Genomic DNA, 19,756 nt, shown 5'->3' on the forward strand with positions numbered 1-19,756 from the left:
GAGATGAAGCTCAGACCAAGCCTGCAGTCTACCACAGAAACAAACCAAACCACGGCTCGCTGTAAGAAACCAGCAACATCTTTGAAGTGAACAGGTTCCACCTTCATATTTAACATTCCAGACAGGAAGAAGAAGCGTAAATTGTACTCTGTGATTAGGCATATTTGCAGCCAGGCTTTTCATCTCTGTTCCCACAGAATGTATATTCAATTTGTTTCTTTGTACTGCATCCATATGCTTGTTTTCACAGCCTGCTCCTCTGCTATTTGTGCAGGCTGTTGATGGGTTTTTGTTGTGTTTGTGTCTGCTCTCTTCTCTGCTCACATACTGCATGAGATAATTTGTTCTAATGCATTTGAAATGTTCTTGGAGCTGGAGTCAGGACAGGTATTAATTGCCTTCTGCATTACTTGCATTTGCTATTGGTTCCCTGTAATGGAATAACCTCGACGGTGATCGATCATCTGTTTGTTAGAATCAACATCATTCAATTAAATGAATTACACAGCCTGCACGTTTTTTTCCAAGGACTCACCTTGGTTGCAGGTGGTTCCTCCGTAGGCAGACTGTGAGCAGTCACAGATGTAGCCGTTGCTTTTCTCCACGCACCTCCCTCGGTTGTGGCAGAGGCTGCTGGATCCGGTGCAGTAGCCGGGACAGCCGGCGCTCACTCCCGGTGTCATCTTGGCCCTCTCCTCCAGATCGAAGCTGACACCATTGACGGTCAGAGACCTGATACAGCCCAGGAAACCTCTCTGCTGGGACGCCGTTCCTCCTGAGACACATATTTAGGATGCACAGGTGATGTGGTGGTATAACGCCCTGCAGCAACTTTATAATCAGGGTTCATTTGAAAGATGAATCTTAAATCCACATCGCCAGTGAGCTATGCAGGGATAAAGTTAAGATGAGCTTGTCTTTTAGCCACATGCTAAAGAAGTACGGTTTCAGAAAGCAGAAAAAATGACCTTTGAAATAGCTCGGCTGTTCCTACGTGGATATGCTAGGTCGCTACACCCAGACAGAAATATGAATGAGGTGGACACAAACCTTACTCATAAATGGGTCACTGTTGATCTGGTGCATATTCAAAGGTTTGTTCCTGTGCGCGTTCAGGAAACATCACCAAACTGATATATAAACATATAATTTGATGGACGAGACGTTGTGGGGGAAACAAGAAAGAAGAAATATGACTCGTGACAAATTTCTCCTTTCTGAAGGTGGAAGACGGATGACTTGAGATTGAAAATAATTTATCTGAGAAATAAAAATACAAATGTGTGAATATAATCTCCTTTCATGATCCCCCGAGGCTGACAGATGATACTTGTTAAATCCTGTATTGTTCCACATCGAGTGAGGCTCTGCCTATATTTATATATAGCAGGCTCTGGTGAAATAACGCATGTTTGTGATAGTGGGAGCTGTGTGAGCTTTTGTGCACACGCTGACATCGTGGGACCTCGCACTCTGTGTGTTTGGCACACGGCTGACCACAGGATTCAAACCTTAAATTGGCAACAGTGTAACTGTTACACTTCTGGATGCTTTGTCTTATTTACACGTGCCAGCTCACCAGTGAGCAACAGCATCTGAAATAAATACAATTTTAGAAGCTGCCAAGTCCCTTACAGGGATTTTGTTTGCATACAGTTTAATAAAAGTGTAATCTGAACATGATAACATAAAAATAGTACTAGTATGTAAAGTACAGCCTCTGTGGAGCAACGGACATGACAAATGTTCAGTGAGTTTAGCACATGACTACAAAACAGAGCAACAATATTTGAGTGTTCTGAATCGACTCTATGGATCTCAGGTTCTTTAACAAACATATGACGAGTATCAGGTGCATATAAATACTTTCCTCCCTCTAAGCCATGCCTTCATTTTTTCATTTTTCTATCTGTGTGTGAAACTTGGGGTCGATTTTTCATTGGTAACATAAATTTGACATGTTTGAACCTTGAAGGCAACACTGCACAAACATCTACCTTTAAAGCTGCTGAATGGATAAAATAATGGAAAAGAATGATTACATGGACAGTGTAATATAAACTCATCTTTATATCAACTATAACTGCGGTCGCTTCTCCGTGGGATTAAAACCGTCCATCTTGGGAAAATATAAAGTCAAAATATCCACAGTTGGATTTTCAGCTTTGAAGCTAAATTCAGCAAAAACTTTGGCACACATGTTTTATGCAGAGCACAACTACAGTCACACTTTACACAAATAACTAAAGAAAAGTGATTATCAGCTTCATCTGACAAAAACATTAGCACCAGCTTCAGGTCTTTGTAACATTCAGCCAGTGAAAAGAGTGAGCTCTGAGCCAACTCTGGGCCAAACTTTAAAAAGTGTTTGGAGTCGAGCTTTGGGGATTTTGCAGGTCCATGAACTGAGTCAATCAAAGTTTTCACATGAGTTCTTTTCCAGGAAAGTCCACGACGTGCAGTGGAAGCTCACAGATGTTCCTGCGATGCCACATTCAACTCTTTCAGCAGTAAAACAGAGAATCACACACTGATGTTTTAAACAGGCTACATTGTTTCTTTATGATTACATACACACTGTCATTATATTTACAAAGCTTCTAATCAAGGCTGTTATTTTTGTCTGGAAACATCAACGCTGCTGTTTTTAATATTCATTCCAATATTGTCACTGTGAAGTTTTATTATCTCCTCTTCTCCTACAAGAGCAGGAAACGACATTTCACAGACACATTCACATGTTAGCACGAGACCAAACTGAACATCACTCCTGTGCCTTATGAAAATTAAATCTTCAAAAGATAATGTCTTTCTTGTGAGATCCACAGAAGATCGATTGTCCTTTCACTAATAAATGATTTCATAAGGTGAAAGATCCATTAGGTGAGGAAAAAACAGACTTTAATGGGATCTCTCTCTTTATTATTAAGCAGAGAGATTAAAATGTCAGAGTGTGAAAGGCTGCTGCAGAAATATGAGAGGAAGAGAGCAGACACGCTCCCTGACCAGGACCAATCATGAAAAAACAATAAAATACATTTGAAATTGGCTTAACACCAGAGCAATGCAGATCTTAATATAATACTCAGATGATGTATGTGTATTTAAAGAGGTTTTGTTGCTGTAATTACATTTCCTCTCCATCCTGGCTATGAACAGATAAATCCCTTCTGTGACTGCTCAGAGTGGACATCAAGAGGAAACACAGTGACGCTGCTGCAGAAGATCACCCCCCCGCCCCCCCACGCCGAGCTTCATGTTCACTTCAGCTCAACTTCATGAATGAATTTTGGGCCTAAAACTGTAACGATCCACAGGGTGCGGGCCCAAGTACAGGACACGAGACACAGCGCAAAATGCATTAACATCTGTCTGACTCAGACAGGGGAGAAAAATGGCAAGGGGCTGATTTGCAAGGATGAAATCCTTTTTGCAAAGATTTCACTAGAAAACACAAGCAAAACACAAGGAAACACAAGCAAAACACAAGGAAACACAAGCAAAACACAAGGAAACACATGCAAAACACAAGGAAACACAAGCAAACACAAGGAAACACATGCAAAACACAAGGAAACACATGCAAAACACAAGGAAACACATGCAAAACACAAGGAAACACATGCAAAACACAAGGAAACACATGCAAAACACAAGGAAAACACATGCAAAACACAAGGAAACACAAGCAAAACACAAGGAAACACAAGCAAAACACAAGGAAACACAAGCAAAACACAAGGAAACACATGCAAAACACAAGGAAACACATGCAAAACACAAGGAAACACAAGCAAAACACAAGGAAACACATGCAAAACACAAGGAAACACATGCAAAACACAAGGAAACACATGCAAAACACAAGGAATCCAAGGAAAGCTCAATGCCAGGCACTGCTAAGATAAAGTGGAACGTGACAAAGGGAACTGAGGGCGTATCTGCTTTGGAAAAAATGATTCATTGATGGCAGCAGGGGAAAAAAAATCAAAGAATTTACAGAAAAGCAAAAACAAGGGACACTCCAGCAAGCGGATAATTTTCACAATAATGCAAAAACAAGTTAAAGATAAGATTGTGTGATTGCACAGTCAGACTAGAGTCCAGACACCCATCAAAAATGTTCAAAAGGTCTAAATGAAGTTGGCTGGGTGGAGGGCAATGTCTGCAGCTGTGAGCAGCAGAGCCTGTAGGTCAGCGGTCCCCAACTCCCGGGCCTCGGACCGGTACCGGTCCGTGAGTCGTTTGGTACCGGGCCGCGAGAGTTGAGGCTGAGGTGTGAAATGTATGGTTTTCAGGGCTTTTATCGGTTTTTAGCATTATATTTTTATCGTTTTTATCGTTAACTCGGTTTTCCTGGGTCCTTTCACGTGTGTTATGAATAAATCTTCTTTTTTTCGGTACTGGTACTAGTTTTATTTTGTTGTATTTATCCGCGACACCTTAAAGGCCGGTCCGTGAAAATATTGTTGGGCATAAACCGGTCCGTGGTGCAAAAAAGGTTGGGGACCGCTGCTGTAGGTGACCACTAGAGAGTGACAAGGACGGATTTCCAGGTAGTGGAAAGGCTGAGGACCTGAGCTGTGAAAACAAGGAGCAAGGCAGGACTTGGAAAAACTCTGTGAACAGGAAGAACTGACAAGGAAACGGCTAGAACGACACTTCAAGTAGAGCAAGATCCACGGCAGAGTATACACACAGGGACAGGAACGGGAATGAAGCAAGAGATTTCAAAATAAAACAGGAAGTTAACAGAAACGCCAAACCATGACGCTAACAAGCAACATGGACGATAACGATGGAGAAATGACACACGAGCAAGTCAATCAACAGTTTTAGAAAAATAAATAAATGAGCAGATATAAAACATATTTATCCAAAAGTGTGTTTAATTACATATATATTTTTAATATGCATTAAAAAAATGCTCAGCAGCTACTAGCTGTGCTTGCACACACTCTTGATCAGGAACAGCACACAAACATGAAAGAGAACGTCACCATTACACCACCATGCTGCCTGGCTGCAGCCCTGGAGACGGGGTGAAGACTACCAGTTTCACCAACACTCAGCCCAGTCAGGTCAAAGTAAAAAATAAAACTAACATGATGAATGCAGCGTTTACTGTCAGCATCAGAGGCAGCTCTGCCCTCTCTGTCCTAATCCCCTCACACACTGAAGCACTGATATGCACACTTCATATACTGCAGTCCATAAACATCAAGCTGAAGTGATTCTTCAGCAAAAAGCTAAATTATTGGCAAAAGTTAACATTTGTGAGCTCAGAATATAGAAATGAATAGACGTAAAGTCAAATTCTCTGAGTATGCCACAGCACTAGCGACATGTTTTATCACACTTGTCTCTCTAACGATGCAACTTTCTGTCTGACAGCTCACATGTCGTGCCTTCTACAGCCAGAGACAATATCTGTTGCCACGTCGCAATAACATGATTTGCTGCCACTAAACCAGGTTTCCCACCTTCACAGCTGCACTTGTAGAACAGCCAGCAGGAACAATCTCCCTCTGCAGGATTTGTGCAGGATTTGAAAAATCCTAAATCAAATGCTTTTTAAGACATTTAAGACCTCAAGAAATAAAAATAAAGACTGAACAATGGCAAAATGAATTCAGGCTTATTACTAAGCTTAGGTCAGAGGTGTAAAGCTCCAGTCCTCGAGGGCCGGCGTCCCTGCTGCAACACACCTGAATATCATTAGCAAGCCTTGACTGCATGCTGAGGAGGCAGTCCAGCCATGTGATTCATGTTACAGCAGCTCATGAGTGAATGAACACGGTAAACACAAGCACTTTCTTCCAAGCACTTAAGATTTATTGAAATTTACTTGAGTAGGGTTACGGGTTGCCTCCTCAGCATGCAGTCAGGTCTCACTAATGATATTCAGGTGTGCTGCAGCAGGGACGCCGGCTCTCGAGGACTGGAGCTTGACACTGCTGGCTTAGGTCAAGAACAGCTGAACACCACAGCACAACACAGTTTTTATAAAGTGAAACTTCCCTTTCTCCTGTTTTTCCATCTCCCAGAGTTCTCCCAGTTTGCTGTTCATCCCAGAAAATCCCATCTTTACACAGAACCTGCTTATGGACCAGTTATTCCATGTTGATATTAGCAAAGCATTAAAACAAATAAGCAAAACAAGTGACATGAAGCCTCTGACGGCAGTGTAGTTCTATGAAACAAGAAGGTGTGAACGCCGTGTTTCCTCTCAGACTCTTTGAATAACGATATGCCCAAAGTTTGACCAGCGAGAGCCAAAAATGACTTCGTACCACAGCTTTACCTGAACCTGCTGACCTGAAACCACAGGGGTCACTGCTGCACTGCTGCAGGCTGATTGGATAATTGCATGTATGAGAAGTTAACATGTATTCATAATAAAGCACCCAGGGAGAGCATTTCTCTGGGTGTGTGTGTGAAGGGACTACAAAGGCATGCTGATGTGAGTCTGTGTGACTGCTGGTTCAGTGTTTACATGTTTCTGCACTGCCTGTTAAAAAGTCCTTTAATGCAGACCTGAGTAGGTGGACTGGGTGTGATGTCAGCCTACCTACGAACAGCTGGCTGCTGAGCCGTAAGCGGAGGTGTCCGTCGGCCGGAGCCTCCAGGAAGCGGAGGGGGAGCTGGTCGACCTGCACGGAGGCCTCCTTGGCGTTGCGCTCCGCCCTCACGTAGTGCCACTGCCTGTCATTCAGAGGGACGTGGGACTTTACGGACAGGACCGCCGGACCGTTTCCCACATCAAAGGAGAAAGTCACCACTGAGGGAGCTGGGAGCCACGCACGCACGCACGCACACACACACACACACACACACACACACACACACAGACGCACACAAACATGACATTCAGGTCAGACTGAATGCAATATTAGGTTTTTATGTTCTTCTCTATCCTGCCTTTCTGATGCAATCTGATACAATGCTGCTGGGAAAACCTGATGACCTGCATAGATTTATGAGGGGCTCAGCTGACAGTTCGTCAATATTTCACAGTGTCTCTGATGCTGCATTCATACATAATGGCTCCAAATATCCTCACCATTCCTCCAGATAGGATGTGAACGCAACACACTGCAATCAACAACCTTACCTTTAACTAATGACAAAGTGCTGTTGAGCTACATGTGATGGCTGGATATGCACTGCTTACTAAGGTAAACTAATATTCCTGATTTTTTAATGGAAACCTTTTTTCTTTTATTTTCCACAGTTAATCTGATTCTTTCCTGCTTCAGTGAATTCATCAGGCGTCACTGCACAGGTCATAAAGAGACTGCTTTGTGACAGCATGACATTACTGTTGAGTGTGTCATTAGGATTACATCATTCAGTGGAGTCCTCACACGGTGCTTCTCTGGGAAATTAAACTGTCAGCACGAGCTAGCATGTCTACCTGAGAGAGGACTGATCAGCAGGCTTTAGGAGGCGCTCTGTGGTAATACGTGGGTATAATACTGTTGTAATCACAGACTGATTAGTAACCAGGGTGGTTTATAAATAATACCAAGTTGGTCATGTCATGTTAACAAGTTGTTAATTTCACAAATTAAATCATTTTACATTTCTACAAAGTCACACATTTCTAAATCATTAGCAGTTTCAGACACTGCTGCTGTTTGCTGTAGTTTATTTTCAAAATGATCTACTTACCCCGGCTACACTTATTAGCACAAACGAGGTGTTAGCTGTGTATTTATGGATGCAGACTGCTAATCAAACTATTCCAATAATGAGTTTTCTACTTCTGGTTTTGATCACATTTATTCGTTTCTTTTAGTTTTCCCTCTTATTAAATATCTGTTACATCTTAAAAAGAAAACATGGCCTCTTCTGAACCCTGGAGCCATATTTGGCCCACTTGGATCAGCTCGTTATGCAGCACTCCATCCTGCATGTATACGGTGCTTTTGTAGTCTTACCGCTCATAGTCCCATTTTAACTGTACACTCATACTGCACTTTGTTCTACACACTTAAAGTCCATATGATGACTACACAGTGAGGCATGACTTCACAAACCTACACGTGTCATCACAGTGCTCTGCCTATGGTAATAACCTGCAGGCTGCAGTTTTATGCTTTAAGGTGTCGTTAAAAACAGCAGTATTATTTTCATTATGAAAAACAAGACATTCATAACAGCTATGTACACATGCATGTGTATATGTACATGCATGTACACATACACATGCATGTGTATGTGTACATGCATGTCCTCATGTCCACGTGCGTACCCTCTGATTTATTCCACTGTCTAAATGTTGTTTTGTGTTCTTAATCTGCTCCTTCAATACGTTTATACAAGGCAACAGCCGAGCCAGTCAATAAACCTTAACTTAATATAATATTTCCCAGTTATGACTGAACTGCTCTTGTTTGTAGTTTGTGTGTATTGCACCTCTCATACTGTAGACACAACGTGCACTCACAGCTAAGCTCGACTCTGATGAAGTCCTTGAGGCCCTGGTTCTCCAGAAACACTCCAGAGGGAGCGCTGGTCTTGAAGTAAAAGGAGATGTCAGATGCCAGCTCTGCCTGTAGGGTGGGGAAGTACAGGTATGACGACTCCTGGTAGAAAGAGGCTGCGTTCCATATCGACCCTGGAAGGACAGGAGGAAGCGAAAAGAAAGTAAAGATGACAAACAAAGTGAAGGGAGGAGGCTGCGCGCCCAATGAGGTGAGCGTCGTTTGTGGAGATGTTGTGTCACGCTGCATCTGGAGGACGTTTTTGTTCATGAATGTAAAACCTGTGACTTTTGTGGAGCGTTATTTCCACCAGGCAGCAGGTTTTCAGTCAACTGGAGCACATAAAAAAACTCAATAACTCTTGTTAGGAGAGTTCATTGCCGTGTGATGCTGCGCTGCTGAAATACTGAGATCAAAAATTCCTGTGAAAGAAAATCAGTTTCTTTTAAAAGATACTTTGGTTCTGCAGAGAAGATCGAAAAGTAAATATAAGATATCGGTGAACGTGCAGCGACCGTTCGTGGCACACATTACGAACAATAGGTGACATCACAGGCTTCTGAAACACTGTAGCTATCCTCTAAATAATTTATACATTACATGCATTATGCATCATCAGCCAGACGTTTGATGTGTTTAAGAAGCTTTGATAGCTGCTATTAGACTTAAAATAGACTTATTTGGAGGGGCGGGGGATGGGGGAAGCTGGCACGCTTAAATTCTAAGACAAGTAGCACAAAATCAAACCCCAGCCCTCTGCAACACCTGCAGATATTTACTAAAAACGAACTGAAATTTCTGTGATCCTGCCTGCACCACAGATGAGGTTTTAACTGTCGATCCAGCGACAAACATGAAAGCACATTCGCAAAGACATTGTGTGAACATTTTGTGTCTCTAATCAGCCTCCATCTGCAGCCAAATCTGGAACAGTAGCTTCAACAGTGAGGTGATCACCTACTGTCTCCATAACAACGCAGAGGGCCGATGTGGTAGACAGCCTGCGAGCCCATTCTGTCGGTGTCTCCGATCACTATCTGGCTCACTGGTAGGTGGTCTTTGTAGGAGAGGACTCCTGTGTCATTAGCCCTGTGACAGAACAGAGAAAAGAACCAAATAAATAGTAATACACAAATCCTCAGGGGCTGGATTCTTTCATGGGGGTCCAGATAAAGGCTGACTTTCAGCTCCGTTAGCACAGAGCGCGCGGTAAACACCCCATAAAGGGAACCATCTATCACAGAGCACACATTTGCCTGTGAAAACATGCAAACGGAGCTGAAACCAGGAAGGCTTTGGAGTGGATTAACGCACCATAAACAAAGCCATTGAGAATGTTTAAACTCCAACACAGCCTTTGTTTCTTCATTCATGGCTCAGAAACGATGATGAGTTTAATCAAAAGTGAAATATTATGTATGAGCTGTAATTAATCATTTTGGATTAAACTGTGCTATACGAAATTGTCAAAGGCATTTTCACACAATCCCAAACAGATAATGAGCTGCAGAAATTGGAGTGTGAAAATGACACTGAACAGTGTATGATCTACTCTTTTCATTTTTAGGAGACAAATTTCGACAAAATGCTGGAGCCTGAGCTGCTCGTGGTGTTAGCGTTCCCTCTGAAAGGAGCACAACGGCGACTCGTTAGTCACATGGTCTGTCTCACAGTCATCCTGTGGATTATCTCAGTTCATGGATAAACCATCCATTTATCATTATTTCATTCAAACTGTTGTGTTCTTCTGTTTCCTATACACGGCTGTGGTCTCACATCAGTGTGTATCAGATTATTACTGGCTCCTACAAAAAAGCGGCTTCTTTGTAAAACTCGTACGTCTGACATCAGCTAAAGAGACAACATATCCAATGTTAAAAGTGAGATTTAAACCCAAACAAGCTGAGAAACGTGCAATAAGAAAATAAATGTTGTATGATGGAGAGGCTGCTAGATACAAAGACGGGCAGCTTCTGTGAAATACTGCAAAAAATTCAGCTATCTATGAGAAAAATGCAGAGAATATATGAATGTTACATCATATTGATACACACTGGACAGAGCCTGAAAACCAATATCAAATGCTGCGGTCTTCAACCCTGCATTAAGAATAAACATGATTGTGGAAACTATGTGATAAAATCACTGCACAGACTCAGGAAGGCTTCTTCGTGCCACTGTCAACAAATGCAGTTCACTGTCCAGCCTCTGCCAAACCAAACACACTAACTAGATCCAGGAATGATTCTTCAGATCATTTCAGAAAGAATCAGGTGATGGGGATAATTAAGGAGAAGTCATGAAAGCGGATCCGCTGGATTAGAGAAGAGCGACCATGTGGCTCGTTCTCCGGTCTTTAAGTGATGACGTATGACCCTGCTTCAGGGTCCAGACTACACTGCGTTTATTGAAGCTGTTGCAGTTACATTTGTCCCTAACCATCAGGAACCCTCACGTTAACTTTTATAGAGTGGAAAAAAGTTAGCGTTCATCCTCCAGCTTCACTGTTTTTGTCGTGCTAACCATAGCTGTGTAGCTATACTCCACGTAGCACATCATTATATACCAGCTAGCCCAACTTCAGTAACTCTACAGACGTCACTGCTGTTTAGTTTTCTGTTGAAAGTGATAGGTACATTTTAATCTTTCAGTAATCTCTCAGTCAGAACATACTATATCATGTTTAGGTGGAAGCTAGTGAGCTAACTTCCTGCTAACTTCTAACTCTGTTAAATTTAATAAATTCTGTTTTCATGGATGCCTGGATGTTAAACTTAATTGTTACACCTGGTAAAGCAGCAACGCTGATCATTTTATTAAAGATGAAAGAATTCAGACAGTTTGTAACTCTCAGTGATGCCGCAGTGTGAGTTTGGGACCTGCAGCCGAGTTTGGACCTGGAAACAGCTGATGATGTAAGACTTAAAGGCCGGATTAACTCATAGCTCAAAATCTTTAATTATACTAAATGAAATAATCCTGTAAAACACTAATATTCACTAACTTGTAGAATAAACCTTGGCAGTTCTAACTTGCATTGAACTTTGTTTGCATGACTTCGTCAGTTATACTTTCATCGGGGTTTGTGTTGATTCATTATTGCACAGCTCTCTTAAGGTCCTGATTTCAGTCAGGCTGAGGTCTGAATTGTGACTGGGCCACCGTAACACTTTAAATCTTGATTGTTTCTGATGCTGTGTTAACACACAGAGCAGGAAGCTGCCCAAACACCTGTTTTTAAAGAGGTGGTCACACTTGCTGATGAACAATAAATCATGCGCATTTTTGATTAGCAGCAACTACCTGCTGCTTACTGTTTCCATTCCTATGAAGCAGTAAGGCCATACTTCTGTGGATACTTTCTTTTTCATGTTGATATATATACAAGTTTACACTCCAGATGACAACTTCTGTTCCTGACTGAAAACACACACACACACACACACACACACACACACACACACACACACACACACACACACACACACACACACACACACACACACACACTCCAGCTGCAGAGAGGGGTCTGGGAGTTCGACTGGCCCGTCTGCAGTCAACAAAGAAGCCTGTTGCAGTAAGTCCTTTATCAGAAAACCAGGGAGGGTCAAACAGCTTTCAAAGCCAGAGCAGTGATGTGAAACACATTCAGTGTTGGTCAGAAAGAAGCAACGATGCAAATGATGTAATTAAGAAGCAGAACGTCTCACTTCCTAAATCTAGAACGCTGCACTGGACTCTTTTAAATCAACGTGAGGTTTAAATGATTTATCATCATTTTTGATTGTGTTAGCTTTAACTTTTGGTAGCTGTTTAAACGTTTTTGCAGTAGCAGTTTTGTAATTCACCTACAGGATACAGAATGGTGTTCATGATGTGAATAAAAGCAGCCATGTGTGCACTGTCTGTACCATGTGTCTGTATCAGCATCACAGTTGCAGAAGTAGTTCATGTCAATGCAGTTCTCCTCCAGGCTGCAGGAGCACTGCTGAACCCCAGGCAGGAAGCCTCCCCAGTAGCTCCTCTTTTCTCCTTCCCGGTCCAGCCACCAAGAAAGCGGACTGCCATCTGCAACAAAACCACAGTCAGCAAGCTGCTGCAAAGGACTCACACAGTACAGCAAATACAAGTCACAAATAAAACCACTGGCTTTAAAAAAAACATGAAACCCAGAGACAGTTTCTTTATTTTAATTTACAACAACACCATCGAAAAGAAGTATGAAATAAAATAAGATAAGATATTATTATTATTATTGTTTATTTTAAATGCTATGATGATATACGTGATATAAACAGTGAAATGACGCCAAACTACTTGAAACCAAAAACATAACTGAAGGGTTAAACAGCTTCAATCAATGTGACCCTGCACTACACAGAGGCCAGCTGGCATGGAGAAGCCCATTAAGACACATGTCACAATGCATAATCAGTGTTACATGCTGTGGGGCTCTCATCCTGCAGCATACATTACAGGCAAAGATTTATGTATGGATACATGTCACAGCAGTGAGCAGTGGGGTCAGAGGCAGGAACCATCGCTGTGAAATTCACTTTAACATCATCCATCACTTTGGCAAAACTGGTGACACAAATGTTAATTGTATGCATAAGTGAGGAGCTACAGGAACAATGAGTATGCACCAACATTTGCATTACAAAGGATGGAAATAATCCACATCTTTATCCTGTGTATTCATCGCTGTCCGCTGCACATTTTAAAATAGTCCTGAGACATCAAACAGGAACACAAACCAGAACAGGCTACAATCAATACATCCTGCAGGAGAGGTCTCTCTAATCACTTCCTGACAGGAAAAAATGTTTCTTGTGTCCTTCACTGAAATGACTGAATGCCCAATGTATCACATGTATAGAATAAATATAGAATAAAAATATATCATATACAACAGGATACAGCAAAAACAAATGAGGATTTTGTTATAAGGGTTAATAAACATCTCAGTTCCATCTTCTTTGACGGTTTGGGTCTGACAGGATTAATATTCACAATCTTTGCACCCGCAGAGCTGAGGGCTGCTATTTAAGGGGGAATGACAATTTTAAAGTGCACACGGTGGGAACTACTAGGAAATGTGGTTGTGTGTCTGTGTGTGGGGTCAAACTGTGGGCTAAACACAAATAGCCCTACATTTAAATCAGTGTGTAAAGGTTTGTATGCAGTGCAGAGATGAGGGGCAGCATTCAGCTCATTAAATATACTCAGGTATATACACTGAGCTATAAATATGTGAGGGGGAGGGAATACATCAGTACTACTTCTTCCCACTCCTGTCCTGTAGTACCTATTGTACTACAGGACAGCATTATTCTTCTGTGTCATTTAGTCAAACTGAAATTTTGTATTGTTGCAATGGAAACTTAGTTTTTGTGGTTTGAAAATGTTTATCTAACTTAACATGTCAGATAAATTTGTCCTTAAGTAAAGATTGACTTCAAGTCAAAGGTTTAATAATTAATTAAATTAGAGTCTGACTAACACTTAATAACAAAGTAACATATTTCCAGTGTGTGTATATAGAAATACATGATTAATGAATGAGTGAATGAAAAGAAGACCACAGCTCTGGGTCAGAGAGGTCAGTATCATCCACTTCCTGCAGAGATCGTTCAGCAGCAGTGAAGCAGAGAAACTGAGAGTAGAGCTTGGGTGATGCTGCGTTTTGCAGTGGATGCAGATTTTAAGATAAAAAAATTCAATACACTGACCTCTGTCACTGTAAACTACTGGCAGCAATTATCCCAGAAAAAGACAACTCCTATGTGAACATGCTTCAGGCTTCATTAAGTTTTGCACCTTAACAGCCTGACAACTTTGTTTTGTTGAACTACAACATTCTCTAAGCGGTCAGCTCTCAGTTACTCTGGATTATATTCAAACCAAGTACACAGCCTGTTTAATTTCAATTAACTTTTAGGTCTCAGTTTGTCCTCTAGTCAAAATAAGAGAACAGACACACTTCTGTCCATATTATGTGTCTATGTTTGCACCTGCAGTTACCTTTTACCATTTTAGTAATCTTACAGGTTCACTGCAACTTCACACTGTTCACCATCAGTCTTAGTCATGTAAACTGTCTGATGGTTGTACCTGATGCTGCAGAGACACGTGGCTGTTGTGCTATTTCTTTCAAAACTATGTCCTCTTTGGGGTGGACAAGGAGGACATGGGAAGACAACAGGACAGCTGGAGGACACATAGAAACAAAGCTTCTGCTGTTACAGCTCAAATATTCTGCCCCACATGTTTTACACACACCCGGCAACAGGTGGCGCTGCCCCTATCGTCCATCCTGCCCGCAGTCCTGTTAAGCATAAGCGGACGCATGGACGGAGGACATGTTGTCTCCTTCAGTCTGGCATGATCTCTCTTCACAACGCCTGAGTGCATTCACTGTGTGCTTAGCTGTAATGCTGCAGGTGGTGCTGAGAGCCACACTGGAATCAACGGGTGATGACATCATTTTAATTAATTTGATTTTCTGCATAATGAAATTTTTTTTGTGTCAAATATAAGACAAAATATGTCCCAATATAAAGTTATGACGGTGAAACAGCTGGCAAACCAACTTTCACTTGGTGCTGTTTTCTATTTTCTATGAGCCACTTTAGCGCAGCTTTAAAAACAAGTGTTTAAAAAGCGAGCTGTCTGATGGAAATTCCAGGGTAAGTTCATAAAGGATGTATCCACGGGAAAATCTTGCTAGATAAAAAAGAAAATGTGAAAAGAACAAAGAAGACTGCAGAATAGGACATCAAAAAGACGAGTAATTAAAGTGCTGTTGTGAATGTTTAATATTAATTCACTGTCACGTTAAAAGCCACAGTTGCCTCAAAGCAAACTGAGTTCATTATGAGTATTTAATAAGGAAAAAACAACATGTTTAAAATGCAAATCACACCAGAGCTGAATGGTTTCAGTACGAGGACATTACATGACTGAACATCTGTGTTCAGACTGGCAGGAACGATGGCAGTCAGAGGACATGCTACACAGCAAAACGCCACAACTGGAGGTGAACTTCAGATGTTTTTGGCACGCGCTGCACCAGAAAACCCAGCGGACCCTTTGAACAGCTACTGCTGTTGTTTTTTTCTGCTAAATTAGCAGGATGAGTGGCATCTCGTCTAAGAGCGATTTGCATATTCTGTTGAGTAACACTGTTGGTTAAATGGATGCTGTTTATACCTGCACGCTCAGAGAAGTGGATTACAAAAAGACATTTGACCTTTTTTCCACGGGAGATACGAGCGTCCAAACAACAAAGACGGCCGTTACAAAACTCAGACTGTTTCTTCGAGTGTTCACGCAGCTATGAAATACGCTGTTCTGGCTCTCTGTTTGATGTCTGGGGTGATAATGAACTTGTTTGTTTGTGCACACATGCTACCCAGGGAACAGCAGAATCTGGGACTTCATGAATCTTTCATGATTTAAGCGCGAGTGCTCGGATGTTTGGAACACCATAGGTGCCAGAGATTTGAGATGAATGTACACCAAAAGATTGGACACAGCCTTTCAGGTTATTGTTAAACTATAACAAGAGCAGGGAAGCAGTGGGCGAGGGGATGTTGAAGGGGGCAGCAGCTACCAACGTGGCCCCGGGCTGACAGCCTGACAATGCAACACTACAAAAACACAACGTTCAACTGCTTCATTTGGATGAGACCACTCAGTCCCACAGTGGGGGGGAGCCAGGCGTGGGGTCAGCAAGCAAATGCATGTAAGAGCATATTCCTGGCAAACAGGTTTGCCCCGTATTTCTGCTGACGCACGTGTCCAGTGTCTACTCGTTTGCATACAGTGTAGCTGTTCTCAGTGATGTTGTACTGGTGACCTTAGAAATGACAGGACATGTTTTAGGACAGCCACTGACCTTTTGTGTTAAAAAGACGGGACTTCCTGCAGTTGTAAACCACTTCCTGTTGGCACTGTTCTGACCCAGATACGATGGCACGTAGTTGTTCGGCCGAAGCGCTGTAGTTGAAAATCATGACGTGAGGTTTCTGAAGGGAAGAGGTCTGAACTGTGACCGGAGCTGTGCTGTTGTGGGACAACACGGTCCACACCTTCTTCTCTGCAAGAAAAATGTTCCCCTGTTACTGTGAAGCCAACATTTGGACCTCCTGCACCAAGATCTCACCCACAATGTGTCTGTGTGCAACACAAGGTCATCGTTAAACACAGATTTGGACACATGAACGTGAACACTCTGCTATATTATATATAAAATAAACTCACAGTTATATTAACCCTTTAAGACCTACCACAGAACGCCAGAGCTTATCTTTATATTTTTACATGCTGTAGTGCCATGTTTGGGATTATTTCAAGTTGCTATACATCAATACAACTGTTATATCCCAAATTTTAATAATATGTATGCATTAAGTCCATAACTACATAAATTGCAAAAAAGTGGAATAAAGTACAAATAAATATGTTTTTTTTTCTACACATATTTCTAGTTAGAGAAATTTCAGAGGTTTATCCCTTAAAACTGTAAATACAAAAAAGTTGCACAAAATAGTTTCCAACCACAGGAAATTTATTTAGAGTGTCTTCATAGTTTTATTTTTGAGATACACGATTTTTTTATATACTGTAAGAAAAACAAAAATAAATTTTATAATGCAAATTTGCAAAAAAACAGCATGTGCATCAAAATAAACTATTTCCAACAGTGTAATTTAAGTTCTAATCATCCCAGAAACGATACAGAAAGGCATAAGCTCGGACATGAATTTTAAAAACACCAGCATATAAATGCCCCAGAGGAAAAAACTACCACGTTTCTGCGTTTCGGGACGGTAATGGCGGACATCAGATAGATCGCGCTGACGTCTGTTCCAAGTAGGAAGTGTTATGAACAGCTGATCAGATCGGCAAAGCCTGTTTCTGGAATATCATGTTTTTGTTGCTACAAATGCTTTTTACGCATTTTTTGCAAAGCCACATGTGGAAGGAAACCATGACCTAGGACAAGCTGAATGCATAAGATGTAAGTACAACTCGTCTGGTTTCATATGCAACAAAAATATTTGTGCTAGTTTATGTGGTTGCAGTTCCACCGGGATTTAAAAATAGTTACGCAAAACGGAGCGTGCCCACTCCGACCGGTCTTAAATGGCTAACTGAAAATGACTTGATTGGCAAAACTCTGAAGTAAAAAGCAAACAAACAAAGATGTGACATCATTTGTCATTGACGGCTCTTCACTTTACAGTATAAAGCATGTTAAAGCGACTGCTGTCGTGATTTGATGCAATATAAATAAATCTGACAGGGTGGAGTGATCCTGTCATATTAGGTTTATCCTAACGTGTCCTATAGTACGTGACCAAAGACAACACGTCACTTCAAACCCTACACTTTGAAAAACAACCTGATTTTATTCGTATCCAAATACGAACACAGAATATTTTGGATAAAATCAGACGATGTGTCCTACTTCATGATTATTCTCATCAGGTTGCCAGGCTTAGAGTTATTTACATCTCTAATGGATTCCTTAATTGAGGTCAAGTTGAGACATATTTGCTGCAGAACGATTGAGATTTTCAAGGAGACGACTGAAAAAACAAACGCTGGACGAGAGCAGCAGAGAATGCTTCGCTCTGTAATGTCATCACTGCTACATTAACCTTGCAGGGACGAAGCAGCTGGGAAAGTTGTGACAGCGCGGTGACGAGCACGGCCTCCAGAGTGTCAAAACTCAATATGTTTTGTCCTATATGTCATGCAGACTGTGGATCAGCTCGTGTCCCTCTGCCTGTCTGTCAAAAGTCACATCTCAGGTGACACAGAGCATATTGTGTTTGTGCCATCAAAAGCTCTTTCTGGCTTGTCTGCTGGGCGATGTCTCCCAAATCAAAACACCCACACTGGTGACATCAGTCTGCTCCCACAGCTCCCAAACACTAACACTAACCCTCTCCCAAATGCAACCTGGTGCCACGCGATCACTGTCGATATCTGTGCTGCCAACAGCCACATTTGTAATTATCGAGTTATCGACTCCTCTGCCTCGACGTCACTTTCCTTGTTTCTCCACGAGCAACAGATAACTGCCAGGATTTCAGAAATCAATGGGCAAATTTCTGTGAAAATGAATGTGGATATTCCTGTTTGCAGCACGGCGAGTGGTGCAGACGTGACTTTGAGCTGGGATCAGGTCAAAACCAAAACTTTTACCCAAGAAATGCGCAGATTTATGCATTCCTTCAAACGACTTAACAGTTTAAATGTTTTCGCGGCACCATTACTCGCCCTGCATCCAAAACATCCAGAATTACTGCGACCCTGTCATGAAATGCACTGTGCACACTAATGCTCCCGAGGGGATTAACCCTTGTTGACGTTAATGACCCCGAGCCTCTGGAGGCCACGGGGAGGGGGCTTAAGATCTCTAAGCCTGTCAAGTTGTAATCTTTTTTTAATATTTTTTTTAACTGGCTTTATTGGACGGATACAGGGAAGCGAGAGGGGCAGACATGCGGCCACGGGTCGGACTCGACCCCAGCCGGTCGCCCGCTCATCCGACTGAACTAACCCGGTGCCAAGTTGTAATCTTTTTGATTTGAGAAGCAACAAATCCCACATTTCTGCTCTCAGCCGTACTAGAGTGGACAAGATGACCTTTTAATTGAAGCATTATTCGATGAAGACACCATGAAAACTTTTCCCTTTAATTAAAGATCAAGGCAACAAAAGGCAGCGTGCTGCATATACATAAAGAACCAAAAGATTGGAAACAAATGAAAGATTAAATCTGTGTTTAACACACACTGAACATGCATTTAAAAACCCTCAGGAGGTCACCTAGACTGCTGCTGGGCTCTGGATCAATGCAGGCTAATCTGTAAGCCAGTGCACTCTTTACTCTGAGCTTTCTCCGTGTTCTCGGGTGATGTTGAATGGAGTAAAAGGTGACAACACGAGGTCTACAATGATCTCACCTGTCATGTTGCAGTATACCTGTGTGGGCCCCAAAGGACCACTCCCATCTGGATCAATGAAGTAGAAGCCCGATGAGCTGCCACTCAGCTTGTAGGCCTCACAGGAAGACTCGTAAATGGCTGCAAGATGCAGAGTGGGACAGAAATCAGTCATTCGTCCAAGAATCAGCCCACGCTCTGACGGCTCTCGATTGGATGAGTCATGAATACACAAAACCTATCTAAATGTATGAACTCTGTGCTGTATTATAGAAGTAAAGTACGCCCATGCTTTGGTTTTGGGTT

The 19,756-nt window shown here is 42.0% G+C and overlaps 1 protein-coding gene and 1 long non-coding RNA gene across 2 annotated transcripts in view; one reads left to right on the forward strand and one right to left on the reverse strand.

Annotated features, from left to right (window-relative positions):
- The window catches only part of cntnap5a (contactin associated protein family member 5a), a 125,052-nt gene that overhangs the window by 24,778 nt on the left and 80,518 nt on the right, over window positions 1-19,756 (reverse strand). Inside the window, exons 12-18 of the mRNA XM_039600461.1 lie at window positions 19,472-19,591; window positions 16,390-16,590; window positions 12,401-12,557; window positions 9,451-9,578; window positions 8,453-8,623; window positions 6,572-6,790; window positions 536-775 (exon numbers count right to left, since the gene is read on the reverse strand). Coding sequence (XP_039456395.1) covers window positions 536-775; window positions 6,572-6,790; window positions 8,453-8,623; window positions 9,451-9,578; window positions 12,401-12,557; window positions 16,390-16,590; window positions 19,472-19,591 — 1,236 coding nt within the window. The remainder of the gene's footprint in view (window positions 1-535; window positions 776-6,571; window positions 6,791-8,452; window positions 8,624-9,450; window positions 9,579-12,400; window positions 12,558-16,389; window positions 16,591-19,471; window positions 19,592-19,756) is intronic.
- Window positions 8,581-10,941, forward strand: LOC120433705. The gene is made up of 3 exons (XR_005608709.1): window positions 8,581-8,700; window positions 9,395-9,537; window positions 10,057-10,941. It is a non-coding gene; the product is annotated as an uncharacterized LOC120433705 (long non-coding RNA).

Source organism: Oreochromis aureus, linkage group 16, assembly GCF_013358895.1.
Source record: "Oreochromis aureus strain Israel breed Guangdong linkage group 16, ZZ_aureus, whole genome shotgun sequence".
Lineage (NCBI taxonomy): Eukaryota > Metazoa > Chordata > Actinopteri > Cichliformes > Cichlidae > Oreochromis > Oreochromis aureus.